General features: G+C 47.1%; 1 protein-coding gene across 1 annotated transcript in view; it reads left to right on the top strand.

The window, feature by feature from the left end:
- WDR90 (WD repeat domain 90) overlaps positions 1–22,525 on the top strand; it is a 1,374,469-nt gene that overhangs the window by 192,320 nt on the left and 1,159,624 nt on the right. The window contains exons 9-10 of the mRNA XM_086941318.1: positions 13,286–13,519; positions 13,753–13,815. Of these exons, the coding sequence (XP_086797444.1) occupies positions 13,286–13,519; positions 13,753–13,815 (297 nt within the window). The remainder of the gene's footprint in view (positions 1–13,285; positions 13,520–13,752; positions 13,816–22,525) is intronic.

Genomic DNA, 22,525 nt, shown 5'->3' with positions numbered 1-22,525 from the left:
CATGCAAACAACTGGGGACCCCGTAATCCTCTACCAGATTCCAACCACCACTGACCCTCGTCCGGTGTGGCGCAAGTCCACCTGCTGCAGCCAAGGGGGCCCCCTCGTCGTTTACCTCAGTGCAGGGGCTGTCGGGTCTCCCGCTCTCCACTCGATCCGCAGGGGCTCCCAATGTTGGCGGCTGCTCCAGTCGAGCCCCATGCTGTTATTCGGCCGGCGTCCTCCACCGCTAAGCCCTGGGCCGCTCCGCTAACGCGCTGTTGGGCTGCGTGAAAATCGAGGTCCCCGGCCACTGCCGCTGGCACAGGCCTTTGCCTCTCCCGATGATACTCTCGGGGCACTACACCTCCAGCGCACAGTTCATAGCGTCCCGGGGAGGCCAAAAAGGAAGGTCACCTGCGGGGCTGCCCCACTCCAGCAGCGTTTCCTCCGCCCTCCGGCTGGACCCCTTTGCTCTGCCGCCTCCTGAGGGGCCGCTGCAGCGAGACCTGCACCCCCCGGTCCAGGGCTGGGGCGTCTCCAGGGTGTACAGGGCCAGGCACGACCCTCCGCAGCCACCGGTCCGCCGCCTTCCGGACGGGCCCCGGCCACCTCCGTGTGGTGTTTCCCGGGGTCGCCAAAATCGAGCTCCCCGGCTTCTGGAGGCCACCTAGGCCGCACTGCGTCCGTCCGCCCTCACTCGGCCCCTGCAGCGCCAAACCAGCACAAAGGGCGCCGATGAGAGCTCGCCGACCCTCTGCACCGAGCGCTATTCTCGGGGCCGCTGTCCGATGGGGAGAAACAGGATATCTAGACGGATAAACGGCTGGCGGGGACGTAGCTAAACTAGGCTGCGTCCGCCATGCTTGCCGTCCAAGCCACGCCCCTCCATCTCAACAGTTTTGGATTTTCCCCTTTCATCTGCATTAGCCATCTGAGAGGCCTGTGGTCAGTTTGAACCAGGAAGAGAGTTCCAAACAAGTAGGGCCTCAACTTCTTCAGGGACCATACCACAGCAAAGGCCTCCCTCTCAATGGCACTCCAATGCTGTTCTCTGGGGAGTAGCCTCCTGCTTATAAAAGCAACAGGTTGGTCTTGGCCTTCCTCATTGATCTGGGAGAGGACGGCTCCTATGCCCAGCTCTGAGGCATCAGTCTGCACTATGAACTGCTTGGAGTAGTCTGGTGCTTTTAGAATGGGTGCTGAGCACATTGCTTCTTTCAGGGTGTCAAAAGCCTTTTGGCAGCTAACAGTCCAGTTTACTTTCTTGGGCATTTTATTGGATGTGAGTTCTGTGAGGGGAGTCAAAACGGACCCATAGCCCTTCACAAACTTCCTGTAGTATCCAGTCAAGCCAAGGAATGCCCTGACTTGGGTATGGGTGGTTGGAGCTGCCCAGTCAAGGATAATCTGGAACTTGGGCTGTAAAGGTTGGACCTGGCCTCCACCAACAAGGTGGCCCAAGTACACGACAGTGCCCTGCCCTATCTGGCATTTGGATGCCTTGATAGTCAGTCCTGCAGATTGCAGGGCTTGTAGAACCTTCCCAAGGTGGATCAGGTGATCCTGCCAGGTGGAGCTAAAGACAGCAATATCATCAAGATAAGCTGCACTAAAGGACTCCAATCCAGTCAGGACTTGGTTCACCAACCTCTGGAAGGTGGCAGGGGCATTCTTTAACCCACAAGGCATTACTGTAAACTGATAGTGCCCATCAGGGGTGGAGAATGCTGTTTTCTCTTTGGCTCCTGGGGCCATGCCAATCTGCCAGTACCCTGCAGTTAAGTCAAAGATACTGAGGTATTTGGCTGCCCCTAGCATGTCTATCAACTCTTCTGCTCTTGGAATGGGGTGAGCATCTGTCTTGGTGACAGAGTTGAGCCCTCTATAGTCCATACATAACCTCATCTCTCTCTTTCCACCCTGTTGATGAGGTTTGGGGACCAGAACCACTGGGCTAGCCCAGGGGCTCTTAGAGGGTTCAATCACCCCTAGCTCCAGCATCTTGCTGACTTCAGCTTTGATGCTTTCCTTGACTTGGTCTGATTGTCGATTGATTTTGTTTTTGACAGGTTTACTGCCACCAGTGTGCACATCATGGGTACACCAGCTGGTCAGAACAGGGGTCAAGGAAAAGATGCTAGCAAACTGTTGCAAGACTTGCATGCAGTCTGTCTGCTGTTGGGGAGAGAGAGTGTCTGAAAAGACCACTCAATCCACTGACCCATCTTTTGGGCTGGAAGAGAGGAGATCAGGGAGAGGTTCACTCTCTGCTTCCTGTTCCTCATCAGTCACCATCAGCATGGTGAATTCAGCCCTGTCATTGTAGAGTTTAAGGCGGTTCACATGGATAACCCTTTTGGGTGTCCTGCTGGTGCCTAGGTCCACTTAGTAAGTGACCTCACTCTTTTTCTCCAGGATAGGGTAAGGGCAACTCCATCTGTCTTGGAGAGCCCTTGGTGCCACTGGCTCCAAAACCCACACCTGTTGTCCAGGTTGAAATTCAATCATGGCAGCTTTTTGGTCATACCAGTGCTTCTGCAGCTCCTGGCTGGCCTCAAGATTCTTGGATGCCTTGTCCATGTACTCAGACATTCTGGACCTTAGGCCGAGCACATAGTCCACAATGTCTTGCTTGGGTTCCTGGAGAGGCTTCTCCCAACCCTCTTTCACCAGACAAAGTGGTCCCCTTACAGGATGACTAAACAGAAGTTCAAAGTGTGAAAACCCCACTCCTTTCTGTGGCACTTCCATATAAGCGAAAAGCAGGCATGGCAACAGGACATCCCATCTCCTTTTGAGTTTTTCAGGGAGTCCCATGATCATACCTTTCAATGTCTTGTTGAAACTCTCAACAAGGCCATTGGTTTGTGGGTGGTAGTAAACTTGTATTGCACACCACACTCCTTCGACATGTGCTTCAGGTAAGCAAACATGAAGTTGGAACCTCTGTCTGAAACCATCTCCTTAGGGAACTCTACCGTGGTGAAGTCACCCAGGAGGGCCTTGGCTACTGCAGGAGCTGTAGTAACCCTAAGGGGAATTGCTTCAGGGTACCTAGTAGCACGATCCACTACTACCAGAATGAATTTGTTCCCTGAGGCTGTGGGAGGTTCAAGTGGACCCACAATGTCCACACCTACCCTTTCAAAGGGTACCCCCACCACTGGTAGTGGTATTAGGGGGGACTTTGGTTTGCCACCTGTCTTGCCATTGGCCTGGCAGGTAACACAGGAGCTCACAAAGTCCTTCACCTTTTGGTTCATCTGGGGCCAGTAGAAGTGGCCAACTAGCTTTTCCCAAGTTTTGTTCTGTCCCAGATGCTCAGCTTGGGGGATGTCATGAGCTAAAGTTAGGAGGAACTCCCTGTACTTCTGTGGTACTACCACCCTCCTGGTAGCTCCAGGATTGGGGTTTCTTGCCTCAGCATACAGTAATCCCTCTTCCCAATAAGCTCTGTGGGTACCACTGTCATCTCCCTGTGCTTCTGAAACAGCTTGCTGCCTCAGGCTTTCAAGAGTGGGGCAGTCTCGCTGACCCTGGCACAGCTCTTCCCTAGTGGGTCCCCCTGAGCCCAGGAGTCCGACCTGGTAAGGCTCAAGCTCCATGGGCTCAGTTCCCTCTAGGGTTTCCAAGTCCTCTACCTGAGGAGAGGGGTCCTGAGAGGCTTGCTGTGTAGAAGCTGGTCCCCCAGTCTTCTTGCTTTTTCTCTTGGTTGGTTGGGCCATACTTTCAGGCTCCAAACCTACTTGGTCACCCTTCTTTTTGCTCCGTGCTCTGGTTTGCACACACACCAGTCTAGGGATACCCAGCATGGCTGCATGGGTTATTTGCTCGACCTCAGCCCAGGCTGAGGTTTCCAGGTCATTTCCAAGCAGACACCATTGTGATGCTGGCACCTGTATTCCCCAGGGCTTCTACTCTAGTTCCATTAATGGAGGGGTATTGCAAATACTTTTTACAGTTGGGTGGCCAACCAGCTACAGTGGCAAACTCCATTTCCCCCAAGGAGCTTGAGTGTATTCCCAGATTTGCTCTGGGCACTCCTCTGATCCCATCTGTAGATTCACTGTTCCTGGAGTAGCTGTATTGGGTGCCTTAGGGGCTTTATTGTAGGGGCAGTTTTTGTCTACAGTTAAATGTCCCAACTTTTTACAGTTGTTACAATAGGCCTTGTTAGGATCAAAGGTCTTCCCCCTATAGGGGTGAGGCACATAGGGAGTAGTTTGGGACCCACCCACCTGTACAGGTTTTCGGGGCCCTTTGGAAGACTCAGACTTTGTGGGGATTCTCACCACCTTTCCCCTGGAGAGGTTTTGTAACCACCTTCTTTTGGTCACCCCCAGTGGCTGTCCTGGTCACCCTAGTCTTGACCCAATGGTCTGCCTTCTTTCCCAATTACTGGGGAGAAATTAGACCTAGGTCTACCAAATGCCGATGCAACTTTTCATTTGTGCAATTACTCAAAATGTATTCCTTCATAAACAAATTATAAAGTCCAGTAAAATCATGCACATTGTGTCCAAATAACCAACCACCCACTGTCTTTATTGAGTAGTCCACAAAATCTATCTAGGATTGGGTCTGGGTTTTGTGAGCCCCCCTGAACCTAATTCTGTACTCCTCAGTAGTGAGTCCAAATCCCTCAATCAGAGTTTTCTTCATGAGGTCATAAGACCCTGCATCTGGCCCAGAGAGGGTCAGAAGCCTGTCTCTGCAGTTACCAGAGAACAGTTTCCACAGGATTGCCTCCCAGAGAGGTTTCTTTAGACTTCTGATATCACAAGCCCTCCCAAAGGCTGTGAACCACTTGGTGATATCATCACCTTCCTCAAATTTAGGGACAATCCCTTTGGGGATTTTAGGATCATAAGATTGCATTTTATCCTTATTATTGGCATTGCTGCCACCAGAGATGGGGGCTAAGCCCATCTCTTTCCTTTCTTTTTCTAGAGCCAGGAGTCTGGACTCTAGGTCTAATCTCTTGGCCAACTTTGCTAGAAAGTTGTCCTCTTCATTGGGGCTCTCCCCAATGTGTTATCTGGGGCGTAGTCCACCTGTGTGGTACCTAGGCTCCCAGAAGCTGACTCGTGGAGTTAAGGGTGTAGAGACCCTTACTTCCCTAGAGATGGGGGGGGATTGGTATTATCCTCCTCCTCCTCTTCTACCTCTGACCTGGTGTCACCCTGTTCAGAGGGGTGGCCTTTTGCATACTCAGCCAGGAGCTCCTGGATCCCTTGTTTGGTTGGATGCAGGCCCATGACTATATTTTTAAGTTTACATAGGGACCTCAACTCCTTGAAATTCAAGTGCAAGTAAGGTGTGAGGTCAAGCTCCTCAAACAGGTCCATGTTATCTTCACTAATAGCTGGGTTCTGTTGAGACATTCTAACCTGACAGTTCTAACCCTCTACCCTAACTATAGTGATATTTTTCAAAATTTCTAATGGGACTTAAGCAAGACCCTACTAGACTTTTAGTATTTTGGAAAAATCCATTTCAGAATTCTAAAGGATTTTATGAGTTCTGTCGTGTGTTCAGATGTTAACCAAGTAGTCCAACAAATGCAAGTTTGTATCCCACCACTGATCCACCAATGTGAGAAAGTGGCTCTATATATACTGGTAGCCAAGTATAGCCAAGTATAGAGTCTACAAACCCCAGAGGTATAACAGAGGTTAAAGCCAGGCGTGACCTTGCTCTCTAAAGTGGTAGCTTGGTCGAGCAGTAAGGCAGCACCAGAGGACAGTGTAAAGCATTTGTTGTACACACTCAGTCAGCATAAGGTTTCACACACTCAAAGACTGAACTCCAGGCCAATTGTTTTTATATCAAAGATATAGTTGTTTTATTTCTAGAACCAACAGGTATCAAAATATACTGTTCTCAATATGAGAGGTCTCAGATGTGTACTATTCAGAAAGGCAATAAACTTAGTAAACAATAGGTACAGGGGTTGCAGTAGGTAACACCATTCTACACACAATTTAGCATTGAGCTCAATGGATTTTCTTATATAAACACAGTTGATTACTTTGTAGATTACTTTGGTAGTTCCAGGACTGGCTCCTATATTCAGTCCCGGGGTCTAAGCTGAAAACAGTTTAGTAAAAACGTTTTAGGTATTGCAGTGATTTTTCAGGAATATAAAGCTATTTTAAAAGTTCACACTTAAAAACTTTTCAACAGCAATCTGGCAATGTTATCCAATGGGAGAAAATTCAGGTTGCAGGTAAAGTACGATCTTGTTACTTTGGTAATCCAGCACTGGGCTCCTGCGTCCAGCACTGGGGTCTCAACTTAAAACAGGTCAGTAATTTTTTTCAGTATTTCATATGATTTTTAAAGAATATTTCAAGTTTTCAAAAGTGGGCACTTAGAAGAAATTTCATAGAAAAGCAGACAATGGATTTCTATGGAGAAAGTTCAGGTTACTAGTAAACCCGATAAGGATTACTTTTGCGGTTCAGTACTGGGCTACAAGGTACAGTACTAGCTTCTCTCCTGATCACAAGTGAGTACTTTGGAATTTGGTTGATTTTATATGAATATTTTAAGTTTCCAAAACTTGACACTTAGAAGATTTTTCGGGTCAAACCAGTCAATGTTATCCAATGGCAGGTAAGTGAGTTACTGGTTTCCAGGTGAGTACTTGACTGGTGAAGTTGTGGTTCTGGGCATAGACTCAGGGGTCTCCCAGGGTCAGGTAGGTACAGTTGGTTCACCCTCAGCGGCGCAGGGGCGGCCGGATGCAGAGGTAGTTATGCCCAATGTTATCCAATGAGGGACAGGGGGCCTCCGGTTGGTGGCTGCTGGCTAGCAGGCCACGCGGCTGTGGGAGCTGGGCTCCTGGTCACTTGCTCAGGGCAAAGGGGGAAGCAGGATAGGGTGTAGGTGGCACAGCCAGCGGTACTCGGGCGGCTGGGTGCAGGGTGCTTTTGAGCCGTCGGGTGCTCTATGTTATCCAATGGGAAAGGTAAAAAGGGAACAAAGGCTGCAGGCTCGGGGGCGGATACTCTCCAGGGGCGACCAGCACTTCGAGAGGTAAGGTGGGATCTTGGAGCACAGGTAGGTACCCCAAAGGGAGGCACAGGGGGCTGTAGGGCGCCGGGTGCAGGGGGGTCTTTGGGTGTCGGAAAAGCTTACCCTCAGCTGGTCGCGGTTGGGGTGGCCCTGGTTCTGAGTCCGCAGGCGTTGTCTGGTTCGTCGAGGAGGGTCTTTGGGCACTGGACTTCGTTCCCAGTCGCCGGGGGGACGTCCTCGTGGTCTTGGATCAATCGGGCACGGGCCGGGCTCGGCGGGTGCAGAGTGGGCTTGTCCCGAGCTTCCTGGCTGGCACCAGGGGGGTTGTTGCAGCAGAGCCTCTGCTGATGGGAGTCTCTGTCTTTAAGAGGGTCAAGGCAGGCAGATCCTCTGGGTGTCCCAAGGTTGCTGTCCGCAGGAGTCGCTGGGAATTATGCAGGAGCAGGTTCCAGGGTCGACAGGCCGGTAGGGCTGGGGCCAAGTCAGTTGTTTTTGTCCTGTTATCAGCTGCGCGGCGGGTCTTCTTCCTCTTGGTCTTCTTTCTTCTTTTCTTATTGGGATCTGAGAAAGGAAGGTTCAGGGAGCCCCTAAATACTGAATTTAGGGGCGATACAGGTAGGGCAAGGGTAGGGACCAAAAGGTCCCTGTCCTGGGGTGGGTACACCCCTTAGCCTGCCCCTCTCCTGTGGGAGGGGGGCAGGAGCCTAGATGTGATTGGGCAGGGCTCCCCAAATTCAAGATGGCAGCGGCCCGGGGTCCTGCTTCACCTCGTCTCCCCCACCTGAGGGCTGGGGTTGGCACAGGCTGGCACCCTCCCCTTCCTGACGTAGTTTTTCCAGCCAGTCTTCCCGCCAGAGTAGGGGTCAGGACTGGTGGGGGCCAGTTGCTGGGTACAGCAAATGGTCTGGAGTAGCTCACAGAAGCGGCATGCTTTTGAAGCTTCCCCCTGCCCGTCCTGGTGCCGGAGACCTAGCACCTCGCCCAGGATGTGCATTGTTGCAGGCCCAGGAGAGCGGGGAAGCTGAAGACTGGCAAGTTTGGTACCAAACTTCTCAGCACATTAAACCCGCACTGATGCCAGTGTGGGATTTAATGTAAAATGCACCAGAGGGCATCTTAGAGATGCCCCCTGAAAACCCAACCTACAATCCACGTCTGGGCTGAGTGGCTGTAGAAGCTGTCACACAGCAGACATGTTGCCGCCAGTTCAGTCGCTATTTAACAGAAAGGATACAACTGAGCGACCAGTAAAGAGGAGGAACAAGGGGGGGTGGGAAGGGAGGCAATAGGGGGGAGACCTTTCTGGCCATACCGAAAAAGAAACCGAGAAAGCTGTTGGGACGCAGGTGGTGAAGGGGAACCCCTCCCCATTGCGGTGGTTCCGCTCCTTTCTTGACAATCGTTCCTTCTGTGTGGCCATCCCTCCCTTCAAGTCCAACTTTCTGCCGCTGGCCATGGGGGTTCCGCAGGGATCCTCGCTGAGTCCCACGTTATTCAATCTGTACGTGAGACCGCTGGCTGAGGTCGCTAGGCAGTGGGGCCTGACCTTGGTCTCATATGCCGACGACACACAGCTAGTGGTTACCCTCAGCGGGGATGCGGAACAAGATGCCCCCAGGTTTCAGAATGGACTGAAGGCGGTGGCCAGCTGGTTGACGGGGAACTGTCTCCAGCTCAATGCCACCAAGACAGAAGTTATGATTGTCGGAAAGAGAGTGGAATTATGGGGTGACCAATGGTGGCCGTCAGAGCTGGGACCAACTCCGACCCCGGTGTCGGAACTGAAAAACCTGGGAGTCTGGTTGGATGCCGGTCTTACCTTCGTTGGCCACACCAAGAAAACAGCAGCTTGCTGTTTTGGCCTCCTTAGGGGTTTAAGACCTGTCCTAAAAATTTTTAATGCCCCAACTAGGCTGCTGGTAATCCAGGCCACTGTCATCTCTCGCCTGGATTACGCCAGCTCTCTCCTGGTGGGGGCTAACTTGGCAGAAATCACCCGTCTACAACGGGTACAAAATGCCGCGGCTAGAGCGATTGTCGGCCTGCCCAGATTTTGTCCTGTGTCGAGTGTCCTTCGCTCCTTGCACTGGCTTCAAGTGAGGAAGCAAATCCATTTCAAGGCCCTTTGTCTGACCTTCAAAATTCTGAAAGGTATAGGCCCCCAAATTATGTCTAGCTTCCTGTCCTTTTACGTACCCACACGCACCCTTCGCTCTCAAGGCCAGGCTCTCGCTGTGGTCCCTAGATTCAGGCTCTGCCGTGCGGGAGGACGCTCTTTTAGTGTCAAAGCTGCAATCATCTGGAACTCCCTTTCGGTTGAAATCCGCCTGCTGGAGGACCTTATGCTTTTCCGGAAAGCTATTAAAACTTTCTAGTTTTAGTCAGTCTTCTTAATGGCCTTCCCTGTTCAGCTTCTGTTATGTTATGTCCTACCTTGTCACTGCGCCAGGACGCTCCTTCGCTGGAGCAGCTGTGCGCATAACAAATACCGATAACATAACATAACATTGGACGCCCATCTCATCTCATTCTCGTCTACCCCTCCACGGCCGTGGCTTGGACTTTATCACTATGCTGCTCTTGCAAAAACTTTCGCCGGGGTTCCCATATATCCAGGGGCCACGCTTGCGTGGGCATCAAAATCCCAGAACTCAAACAATTGCGTGTGGCAGAACGCTCCGTCCACCAGCAGTCATCCCTCCACAGCCTGCGCCTACGACCCCAGCATATCTACACACGTCTCTTCGCCAGCAGCAACATCATAGCAGCAAGCCGTCTAACGGTTTTAGGTGAAGGTTTAACATAGCCTAGCAGGGCAACTAACAGGGTGCGCTCCACCCTATACTCCAGCATTTCATCCAAAACCTCAAACCCACGCCCCCAGAAATTTGAAACCACCTGGCACTCCCTTGCGAGGTGCATGAAGGAGGCCTTGGGGGCCCTGCATCGCACACATCGAGCCTCCGCACTCCGCTCCGCCCTGCTCAGCCACACCGTGGTTCTATAAAGTCTGTGGAGAAATTTGAAGTGGACCAATCGAAGTCTATAGTTGGGTGACAGATCCCTAGATTGTGCACAGCAGTAGGCCAACAGACCCTCAAAAGGCGCAACCAAGCACTCCTCCCGAACAGCCTGAGCCAGGGGCACGTGCACAGGCTAGTCCTGTTGCATACTGGTGTACAGACGTGTTATAAGTTTACGGGGTGAGGGATTTGATAAAAATGCTTCCAATACATGAAACGTTGGTGGCGCCACCGGGAATGAGGCTAACCTCACGTGCATGGCCGCCCACAGCTGAAAATAGGTCATCTTGTCCAGTAGTCCTATATGTTCATCTCCCAAAGCGACGTCCCGGCCTATAAATACCCCATCTGGAGATGCCCGACCCATCATTTGTACCTGCTAGTTGCGCATCCACTGGCAGACTCCCCCCTCCCCCACGAAGGGCAGCTCCGGGTGGCCCGTTAGCGGCACTGAGGGCGCAAACAGGGTGTCCAAACCAGCTCGCCGGCGGAGCATCTGCCATGCCCGAACCGTGCTGCCAACCGTATCTGTCCCAGCCTCTGAGCGGCCCTGCGAGCGGAACATCACCATAGGCCTGCCAGGTCGCACTCGGGGGCGCATGCGCCAGGAACGGCATAGGAAAAACCCAGTGAAAAGCAAATTGCGCCTGGGGGCAGGAATGATGCAATCCCATATCTGGCGCCCCCAGCCCCCCCCTACCAAATGGGAGTGTGAGAGTTTACCAGGTGACCCGCGATTTGCCACCCTCCCATACCAGGGAAATCAGATTGAAGAGAAGTTGCTTCTTAAATGCAACCGATTGACGAAGGTATAAAGGAACTTGGGCAGTACCACCATCTTTGCGATTGCAGGTCGCCCCGTTAGCGAAAGAGGAAGCGCCCTTCAGCGGGGAAGCCAACCCTCAAAACACTCCATAAGCATGCCATAGTTGTAGCACCACAGTTCCTCAGGGTCCCTGCTAATCTAAATTCCCAAGTATTTCACGGGGGAGTTAGGCCATTTTAGAGGGAATTCTGACTGAAATGCAACAGTTACTGCTGTAAGTGGGAAGATGATAGATTTCCCCCAGTTCATGGTAATACCAGAGAGGCCCCCAAACCTAATGATCTCCTGTATAAGGCCTCCCATTCAGCCTGTGTAAGTTGGTGCATACACCACTTACGAAACATATAGGTTTGTTATATCTAAGGGTCACTGTACTTAAAACCTGTGTCACCCCTATAGCCGGCTTTTACAATCCAGAGGGCAGGGTGCTTGGTTCTAAGTGAGAGGGTTCCCCTGCAGGAGCACAACATCCCTGCAGCCTACAGAATCTATTCTTCCGGGTTGTCAGTGAAGCAGCCTCATACTAATATAGAGGATCATTACGTGACCGCGCGATGACCATCTTGGAAACGGCTGCAACGAACCCTATCATGTTTGGTGTCAGACATGTTGGAATCATACCCCCACACCGTTACCGGTGTGGGATTTATGATTCATTGTCGTCCATTAGGCTCTCAGTGTTCCCGGTACCAGCCTTCTGGTCACGGACAGCAAAAAATGGTTGCTGCCGACCAGAGACACATTTATGCCCTCCTGCTGCTGAGCCAAGCTCGAGCCGGGGAGGGCAGAACAATAGGCATCCTGTCTCAGGGAGGTGTGATCACCTCCCAAACAGGATTTAGTGTACTAGGGCTGGGTGGGTGCGCTTGCCAGTGCCTGAAAGACTGCACGAGGGACACATTTGGTGTCCTTGCGCATAGTCCAGTTCAAAACAGTCCTTTCTGGCGCGAAACTGGACAAAGGCCATGGGAGTAACCTCCCCCCTGTCCAGACCCTGCCCTGGGAGCATCCCCTGAATCTTCCCAACCCTCTCCTTAGGGTACTTAAGGGCTTACCTGGGTGTAGGTCTCAAGATTCGCCTATATGAGGTTACACTTTGTTATGGAGAAGTTTGCTCATTGGGTTTCTGCAGCTATTGCCTTTTGCCACAACAAAGCAGGAAGACCATTGCAAAGGTTACGGTGCATTCTTCAAAAAAAGTGGCATGTCCATAGTCCAGTTTGCCAGAATTTTGTTATCGGGTATTTGTAAATTGGCAACATGGGTCATTGTCCATACCTTCACCAAACGTTATTGTTTGGATTCTTCATAGAAGGCTGATGCCGTGGTTGGGCAAACAGTATTATGTTGCCTTTTTTCAATTAGGTACAGAAATCTTATTATTTCCTACATTTCAGATTTTACAATGTATTAAAAGTTTTCTGTTTGAAATATACAAGTTTGTTGTTTCTCTTTTTAGTTGACTTCCTACATCTTGCTTATTTTTTTATTGTGGTTTTGCCATACCCACATCCTCTTTTTTGCTTGCTGCTGGTTACTAGTCTTATTCAAGTATGTGAATGTATGAAAGATTCAATACTGGAGAAAAAACAAGTTACTATCTGTACACTGTGCTTCCCCAGTATTGATATTTTTCATAGATTCACATACATCCCTCCCACCACCCCATGAGGCTTACCACTCTGATACCTCTTACATTCTTTCCCTTTAACGCTTGCGCTTGCAAATGAGGTATTGTGGCCTTCAGGGTATGTCACTAAACTTGTCTATGGCGTTCAGTTCTCAAGTATAGCAGTTGTTGTTATTATTACAGTGGGAATCCCACCATGATGACTGAAAAGTTTCTAGCATGTAAAACTATGAAAGATATTAATACTGGGGAATCACAGTGTACGGGTAAGTAAGTCATTTTTTCCTACCTGAATGGTGTGAAAATAAGATTTTACTCTGAGATGGAGGCTACTATTATACTAATTCACATACCTGCAACATTTGCACAGCTCTATTAATAGGCCTGGAGTAATAGGAGAGAGCAGATATATATTTAATGAAACTTATAAATAAGAGTAAATGAGTTTACAGTTTTTATATAGTGCAAAGACCCTAGACATATATGTATTTGTTGGCCGAGCAGCAAGAAGTGAGCCAGATCCTTTGATTGTGGTCTTTGAGATAGGGGCCTGAAAATCTTTGATGCCATCAGATATGACATCTTGATTATCTTTAAAGCTATTGTTGCTATATAAAAATATGTGATGTATATGACTAGCCTTAGTGCTTTGAAGTAAGGTTTGTATTTTAGCTTGGCTAAGGGCCTTTGGATTACAGATTGCCTCTGAAGCTTGCTTCAAAACACAGGAGGTTTGTAGTTTCTTCTTGGTGCTTCTAATGTTCTTCTGACCTTGGAATTGTTTTTAATTTTATTTTGACTCAGAGGCCTTGTCAGACTCCTTTATTAACAAAGACCATCCCAAAAATCTCTTTGACATCCTCTGGGCATTCCGATGTTGCCTGCATTGTTAAGGGGGTAGATGAAGATGATGATGAAGCACCAGAAGCTTGCCACAATGTCCCTGCTCGAGTGAAGGCTGGAGATGATGGAGTCCATGTGTATGCCCACCCAGGTGGTGAGGTCACCATTCACAGACACAGCATCAGCTCAGATGAGGTATGGAATCAGAGGATCAAGACGAGCATAAACTGCTTTCAGTCTAAGGGCAAAAAAGCTTTTGTGGTTTGCATACATTTCATCACATGATCACTAATGCTTTGCATTCAAAATGGTTGTTATCGTCCACTCTGGCTGCTAATTGTATAGACCTTTCTATCTATAGGTGCTGCATCTTTACTTTTTTCCAGTCATTTTTATATTCACACTTAATAATGTTGGTGGATTTTTAGGTCATTCACACCAAGGAGATCAAACCAGAGAGCTTATCTGGAAAGAAACCCTTGATGAAAACGGTAAGACGTTCTTAAATAATAAACCACCCTTTTTGTGTGCGGGATGTAGCTTGGGAATTGTGTGATGATCTAGGTTTCAGGAGAGCACATTCACTGTATTAAAGGCATCTCTGATGAAAAAGAAAGCTTTATCGTTGAGAACCAATACAGATTTCCTTTCCTAATCTGTAGTGTCGAAGTCAGAGGGATCTAGACGGACTCCTCTGTTTTGGCCTGGAAGGAGCTCAGCCTTAAGTGCAGTGGCGAAACACAGTTACAATAGGACAGAGGGGTCTAGTGCAAAATGAGGCACAGAAGATGGCCTGTTAAAATGTGAAATGTGTACATTCCCCTGAGTGCATAGGATGAGTTCAGCTGTAAGTAGAATGTGAACAGGTCCCACCAGATCAGTTCTCTCTCTCCCTATGTTCAACAGAACAAGCTTGTAATCATGTATGCATGGTTCTCTGGGGGTGGCCGACCCCAGCACAAGTTCTGGTGCCATGTTTGCAGGTGAACAGGCATAATTGTGAATTTTCTTACGTAAGAAAATAAAAGTAAGAGAGACTGCCCAACATGGGACAAGATGAGTACTGGCTTTAGATTCAGTTTCTGTGGATCAAAAAAATTGAATTCTGATAAAGGTATCCCCATACTATTGTTAGGCAGTGAAATGCTAAGGTTGTCTTCTAGAGCTTATTTTGTGATGTGGGTAAATGAGGGACTTCCAGGGTACAAATGCCATGAAATTATGCAAAAACTTCAGAAATTACATTACAAAAGAAAAATGATCAAATTCATTATTTGCGTTATTTCTGTGGCACTCTCTTACTTGTTTTTTTTGTTCTTAAGGAAAATTCAGGACGTCAACATGGAAACTAAAAATTGCCTCCAGGGCCTACTAAAATAGCAGCAAAACATAGCGAAGTATAGGGTGTCCGGTGAAGACCTATTGTTGCAGCTGCAGGGCAGCCTACAATCAGGCAAAGCCCAACCACTTTGGGAGACTAGGAGATGGTTAAGAGACTTGAGCCTGAAACCGGTTAAAAGAAACCTATCTCGCTGGTGGCGAACATGGGCTAGATAAGGCTCCATGCCATGAACAGTCTTCAGAAGCATGTGTCACACACCAAGGGCTTCTGCAACTCCCACTGTTCTCTTTCCAGCAATGCCTGATGCAAGGACAACCTCTTAACACATTTCCGTTCACGAGAGGACAGCGAATGGGGATCTGTAAAAATATCCGGTCTCCCAAGGTAGGCAAAAGCTGCCCTTACTTATGCTACCCAAGGGATTTTATGCACCAGGTCAAGGGCCAGACAGTGGTAAATAGACAAAATATTGACTAGAAAATATCGAATGGACATAATATCAAGTACAAAATATAGGCTGGACAGAATATCGAATGGAAAGAATATAGACATAATAAATATCGTTTTGAAGGTAAGTAATGTAATATCGAATTTTTAAATATAGATAGTCAAAATATCGAAGTACATAATATAGGTTAATTAAAATATCGAACATTTAATAAAATCGAATTTTTTATAGTGTATTTTATGTGTTGAAAGTGTTTATTTATGTTGTAATGTAATTTAATTAATGAATTTAATGTTATTTAAATTTTGCGTAATATAATTCTGTAGCGGGTTGTGGGTTTATAGGGGAGTAGGGTGGGAAGTAATTTAATTATAATTAATTAAATATCTAAATTTATTTATTGGTATTTGTTTATAATTAATTGTTAATTAATTTTTATTTTGTAATTAATAACATTTTAATTGCCAATTAATATTTTTTAATTGATTAATTGATAATTATGTTAATTTAACTAATTTAATTTCTGTAGCGGGTTGTGGGTTTATAGGGGAGTAGGGTGGGAAGTAATTTAATTAGAATTAATTAAATATGTACATTTATTTATTGGTATTTGTTTATAATTAATTGTTAATTTTATATTTTGCAATTAATAACATTTTAATTGCCAATTAATATTTTTTAATTGATTAATTGATAATTATGTTCATTTAACTAATTTAATTTCTGTAGCGGGTTGTGGGTTTATAGGGGAGTAGGGTGGGAAGTAATTTAATTAGAATTAATTAAATATGTTAATTATTTTTGGGTATTTGATTTTAATTGTTAAGTACGTTTTTAATTACTAATTAATTAATTGTTACTTTTTAATTAATTAGTATTAATAGATAACTAATTGTAATGATTAAATTAAATTAGTATTTGTAATTAATAAATTTTTATATTATATTAAATTGGTAATTACTTGTAAATATTTTTTGTATAGATATTAAAATATATATATATTTTTATTTAATATATGAAGTATCTACTTTCCCTACTGTTGCACTCACTGGAGTGGGAATAGTAATTTTTACCCCTACGCTATCCAACGCTTTCCCTACTGTTGCACTCTCTGGAGCGGGAATAGTAATTTTTACCCCTCTGCTATCCAACGCTTTCCTTACTCTTGCACTCTCTGGAGTGGGAATAGTAATTTTTACCCCTACGCTATCCAACGCTTTCCCTACTGTTGCACTCTCTGGAGTGGGAATAGTCATTTTTACCCCTAAGCTATCCAACGCTTTCCCTACTGTTGCACTCTCTGGAGTGGGAATAGTAATTTTACACTTCCGCTATCCTACGGTAATAATATTTGATATTTTTTAATTATATTATGTTACTATATATATACGTTTTAACAAATATGATTGTTACATTTTTTTATAAATTTCATTAATTATTTAATTATTATAAGTTAATTTAAGTAATTTTAAGTATATTTTACTAAATAATTTTTAATATTAATTTAATTTAACATTGTTTTTAATAAAGTCGATATTTTTACAAACTATATTTTTGTAAACAATATTTTTTACTCAATATTTTTGTACTTACCTGTTTGTAGATACAAAGTCGATATTCTGTCTGTCGATATTTTTTCGCCGATATTTCTGGTACTCAATATTCTGTCCCTCGATCCCCAGACAGTCAGAAAGAATCAACCGGTTCAGCTTCAGATTCTGTCTGGTCCAAACCTTGATCCAGCACAGGAGAGGGCCAAGGGCCACTGTGCCCATCAGGTGACCAAGACCAAGACCATGCTCTGCATGCACTGAAAACACGGGCATGCAGCGAGATACCTGTGCTACTTGACGCAACATTGACTCTCCGAAATTTGATTCTTAGCCAAGTTTGCATACCCCCAGACCTCACTTACATGCAGTTACTGTGACACACATTTGGCTTGATACATTTTTAGGAAAACCCTCGCTGACTAAGACCCTAGCTTACGGGCAAAACTTAAAAACCGCCCCATAGTTTTAAGAAATTTAGATATTTTTCCCTCAATTAATGGCTTCAGTTGTTCTTTGCATCAAACAGGACCCCCAACTAGGGAAAGGCAGAGACCTTACCTAAAGTGTGATTTGCCACATTAAAGGTCTTAGTGCTGGTGTACTTCTGACCGGCGACCGTAAGGTAGGATTTTGGAAAGTTGACAGACACGTCCAGATCCCCCATGAAGGAGACAAACATGACCAAGAGAAAATCCAACCTCCTAGCCATGCAGGCCATCAGGACTGCATCATCTGCGTTTAACAAAACTGGGATAAGTCCAGCACCTACCATAGGGTAGTCCACCTGAACTTTAAGTAGGGCAGACTCTAGCCTGTTCACATACAAATGAACAGGAATGGAGTAAAAATGCACCACTGGCGAACAACGCTACGAGTGGGAAAAGACCAGGTGTGCCCAGTGCCCTGTGAAAAACATGCTGAGGCAGGGATATCAGAATGTAGGTCAGCTAAAAGGGCCACAATATTTGGGTCCATCCTAATCTTGGAAAGCAAGGTTTCAGAGTTTAACAAGGATAACCCTGTTTAACACAGACATAAGGTCCATAATATCTAAGTGCAAAGATTCAGACCGGGCAACCGTGTATTTATTGATAATTCAAGCATTGATCAGAGGTGGGCCTGTCAGACCTAAAACCATATTGGACATCACTCATGATGTTGTTTTTATATGCCCATTCCAGCAGCCTATTACCTCTCCAGGACCTTTACCACTGTGTCTATTAACAGTATTTATTTATTTATTTAATGAGTTTTATATAGTGCTGGCTACTCCCGAAGGTATCAGAGCGCTTTACATAAGGTTCACCAATGTCACAACAATGATAACAATTGCATGTTACATCAAATATATGCGACACATTAAAGAGCAAGAAGGAGAGACAAATAGAGCGGATGGGGCAGAGGGGGACTGAGAAGGGAGAGGAAGAGGTGGTAGACGGTATGAGAGACGAAGGGAAAGTCTGCCGACCGACTGGGTAGGTTACGGCCGAGGAGGGAATCCACAGCCAATCTCCCATGTAGCTCTCAAGGTAGCTCCATTGGGCATTGGTCAGATAGCTAGGTCTCAACAGATGAGGGATAATTCACAGAAGAATGTCCAGATGTGAAACAGGATGGGAACTCAGAACCAAGTGGGTGAGGGCAAAGGCCAAGAACTGGACAGGAGATAAGTAGAGTGGGTAGGGTTAGGAGGGTAGTATAAGGGGGGAGGAGGGAGATAAGGTCAGGAGATATGAAGGAGAGTCTGCCCAAAGACCGGCTGGGTAGGAGACTTCTGAGGAGGGAATCCACAGCCCATCTCCCCTACAGCTATCGGGGTTGCTCCACCGGGCATCAGTCAAAATAGCTAGGTCTCAACAGTTGAGGGAGGGTTCCTAGAGTAAATGTCCTGGTGAGAGGACAGGAACAGGCTTGGCTGATGGCTGAACGGGATCAGGATGATGACCAATTATTATAGTCCAGGCGCAATAGAACACCAAGGAGGGTCCCACTGAGGTGGCCATCTTGAGGTCAGGCAAAGGGGGATGAGTTCTTGAAGTTCGAATTCCAACTGTCCCCAAAAATCTCTATAACCCACAGGGCAGGGGGTGTAAGCTAAGCAGTGCCTCAGCATGAAGATAGAGCCAAGGACCACCAGTCTTCAAAGGGGTTGTGTGATATCAAGAAATAACCGCCAGTGGGAGAGACAGCCACCATTGGCAGGTCGGGCGGGGCGTCTCTGGTGTCAATCTCCCTTGATCAGAGTGCTAATTAGGTTGTCCCTCAAAGTCAGAACAGTAGTTGCGGATCCAGCTCGGTTTTGCAGCCTTTACTCTGTAGCTGGAAACGGGGGGAACACCCTTGGGAGTTGTTTTGGCCCCTCCCGACGATCGAGTGCCGGTGCCATTTTGGAGTCAGGCGCAATACACAAGACGCACTCGAATAAATATATTTCGTCCAAAAGGTCTTAAAGAGGATATGGACAGGATCCCCAGCCTCCCGGGCTCCCCGTCTGGACTCCAATGCTCCGAATGATGTTAATGATGCCCCAGCAGACCGTCTTCCCTCTCGCGGTGAGTGATACAAAATGGCTGGCGGGATCCTCAGGGGATCGGAGTATGGGGCAGTAGTGGTAATAGCTTTATATCTGCTAAAATGCCATAAAATTGTAGTGTAGTTCCTATATTCCCAATAGGCTCTGCGCATTGGAATAACATAAACAGCAGTGTAGACGTAGGACTGAGGTCATCTAGGTCTCTACTGACTGTTAGACTTAATTAGTTCTGCCAGCTAGCTCAGAGGTCACTAGAAACTTTCTCGAATGAATAGGGAGGAGTTCACTTCCCTGATTTAGACAAGAAGGGATTAGCTTCTGACAACCATACAACATGACAACTTTACTCCCCCAGAATAAGGAGTATATCTCCAGAGTCGTGTGAAAACAATAGACAGCTATTTCACTCAGTCAATCGTGCATGCTTAGTTTTCACCAGAGTGCAGAGAAATAGAGAGACTGGCGTTTTCAATAAAAGGTGTTATTTTATTGAGCAGTCTTCTTTCTCATGCAAGAGAAATGAATTGCCACAATTGCAATACTTATCATGAAGTAAAGTGTGTACAGTAAAAGGAGTATTATGAAATAATACTGTAAAAGCATTGATATGGTTTCTTAGCCATATGATACTTTAAAAAGGATAAAATATTTACATACATAAAACATTAACTAACAAACTCAACTGGTGCTTCTAAGTTACGCCTACCACGGTGTACCTGACCTAAGCCTAATATGTGGGAAGGAGTAAGTAAGTTGCAGTTTTAAGTTTAGTTAGGTTTTTGCCAAGAATCTGAATCAAGAATTCTCTCTAAGGGTTGAATCAGCTCCGTACCTTGGTTATAGAATGAAGGAGGCCTTGTATCTCATTTCTCAGGACCCGAGTTGGATTTCTCGGCGTGAGAAAAGGCAGCTTCTTTCTCGATGTGTCAAAAAGGGGAGGGACGGCTTCCTTCGGCTCTTGCATCAGCTGGGCTTCGGATAAGTAGATAGCCGCTCTGCTCCACACCACCCTGTGTTGCTTAAGGCAAGTGTTGGTATATTTATACCTGGAAGGTGCTGTGTTTGACGTAAGGTTGGACACAATAAAAGATGTCACTAAGAACTGACTGTTCCTTTAGTGCTCGCAGGAGTTCAATGACCAATCAAAACAAAGACATGGGGAATTCCCTGGTTGCTGGAGGTTTGGTGTGTCGAAAGAACTCGTTGTGCTCTCTAGGAATCTAAGGAAGTAGCCTTGCCGTATTTGGGCTGCGTGGGCTATGACTTAATATGGGTAAGATTCTTCTGCCTTCATAGGGACACAATTTATCATATTCACATAAGGGCATGAATCAGGAATATTTAATTAGGGTCCTAGATACATTCACCACAAAAGCACATATCACAGATAACAATAAATACATATAAGATGACCACAAACAAGTTCATCATCAAGTCAAAAATAATAACATAAGGTTCAATATAAAATTGCCAATATAATGCCTGTAATTAGCAGATGAAAGCATAAAACGAACATCCCCATCAAACTATAATCATAGGTCAAAACAGTCCATGGTTAATTCTTTTTAATTTATTTATTTATAAACCTTTGGCATTTAACAGACAGTCAGCTTAATGATCAACATGAAAGGCGTTTCATACACATCTGAAAGAGACTATTAGTTATGGATTCCTTACCTTAGAATTACCCCCAGGGGTCAGACTGGATCCATGGAATTTTTCTTCAGCAGTACTCCTGCGCGTCGGTAGGTGGCATCTGTCGACTCCGCGTTCGTCGTTGTGGCCGTGATCGCCGAAATGACGTTGCAGTATCTACTTAGATGCCGCCCCTGCGTGCTGACGTCAGTTCTTTCTTTTTCTGCGCCAGTCAGCGCGTATCCGGGGAGACCTTAATCTTTTTTGACTATGGTTTTTGAAAACTTTTTGTCGACTTCTTTTTTCGAGTCGTTCAACTCCGGGTGCAAGGGAGGTCACATCGACGGACTGCCGTCAAACCTTGCGACCCCTGTCACAAGATGATGTCAGTCATGGACCCACATCTCCTGTGTCTCTGGTGTTTGGAGCGCGACCTCGACCCAAAGTTGTGCTCTGACTGCCAGAACATGAACCTAAAGTCTTTGTGGGAGCGGTCCCGAAAGCTTCTCGAAGAACGGCAGTCAGCTCCACGCCGCTCGAGTGGGAGGTGTGGTACCGGTCGCGGAGTCGCCACCATCACTCCTCTTCGAAGTCTTCGTATTCGGGTAAGTAGAAGTACAAGAAGAAGGCGAAGAAGCACTATCGCTCTTTGGCTGCTCCCCTTCCGTCAGCCGAGGCAACGCAGGTTGCGAAGGTAGTCGCCCGGATCTGCCCATGGAGCCTGTTGGGTCGGCTCCGAGCTTCCCTTCCTCTATGGTAGCTGGGGCGACCCCTGCCCAACTTCGGAGCTTTTACAAAGCTCTCCACTTCATCTTTGGGTGGTAATGCAGCGAAGTTTGCCATACAATGTGGGCTGGACACCGCTGACTCGGTAGGCAGGACAATTTCAACGTCGGTAGCACTGTGATGCTACGCCTGGCTGCGGTCCTCTGGCTTTTCGGGTGATGTCTAATCGACTCTTTTGGACATGCCCTTTGATGGCTGTCGCTTGTTTGGCGACAAAGTGGACAATGCGCTCGAGCTCTTTGAGGATTCTAGGGCAACAGCCAGATCCTTGGGCTTCGCTATCACCTCTTGCCCCGCGCAGTTTGCTTTTCGCCCCTTTCGTGGCTTTCGTGCCCACCACGTTCCGCACAGAGCCACAGGCATGCGTAAGCTGGCTAGCCTTTGCACGGCCGTCAAGGTGGGACTCGGGGTCTTTGGGCCAGCGGGCGGCCAGTCCACCAGCGCCCCCTCTGCTGCAGCATCCAAACCTTCCTAGTCTGACTTTTCAGGGGCACCAGTTGCCAGTGGGTGGCGGGATTCGCCGTCACCTCCCCCACTGGCACACATCACGTGGAACAGGTGGGCTTTGCAGATAGTCAGAAGCTGCTACTAACCCTCCCTCCATGCCACTTGCTTTCCATTGCATGTCAGAGGATCACTTGGCCCTTCTCCGTCAGGAAATGGCGGGTTCTCTTGGTTAAGGGAGCCATCAAGCTAATCTCCGTGCCAGAAGTAGGTTGTGATTGTTATTCCAACTACTTCCTGGTACCCAAGAAGGACAAAGGCATGCGTCCTATCTTGGATCTCATGGACGTCAACTGCTTCCTCCAGAATGAGAAGTTCAAAATGTTGATATTGGCTCCGGTCCTGTCAGCCCTCGACCCTGGAGACTGGATGGTAGAGTTGGAGTTGCAGGACGCCTATT

Source organism: Lissotriton vulgaris, chromosome 10 (assembly GCF_964263255.1).
Source record: "Lissotriton vulgaris chromosome 10, aLisVul1.2, whole genome shotgun sequence".
Lineage (NCBI taxonomy): Eukaryota > Metazoa > Chordata > Amphibia > Caudata > Salamandridae > Lissotriton > Lissotriton vulgaris.
This window is presented reverse-complemented; position numbering and strand designations above follow the sequence as displayed.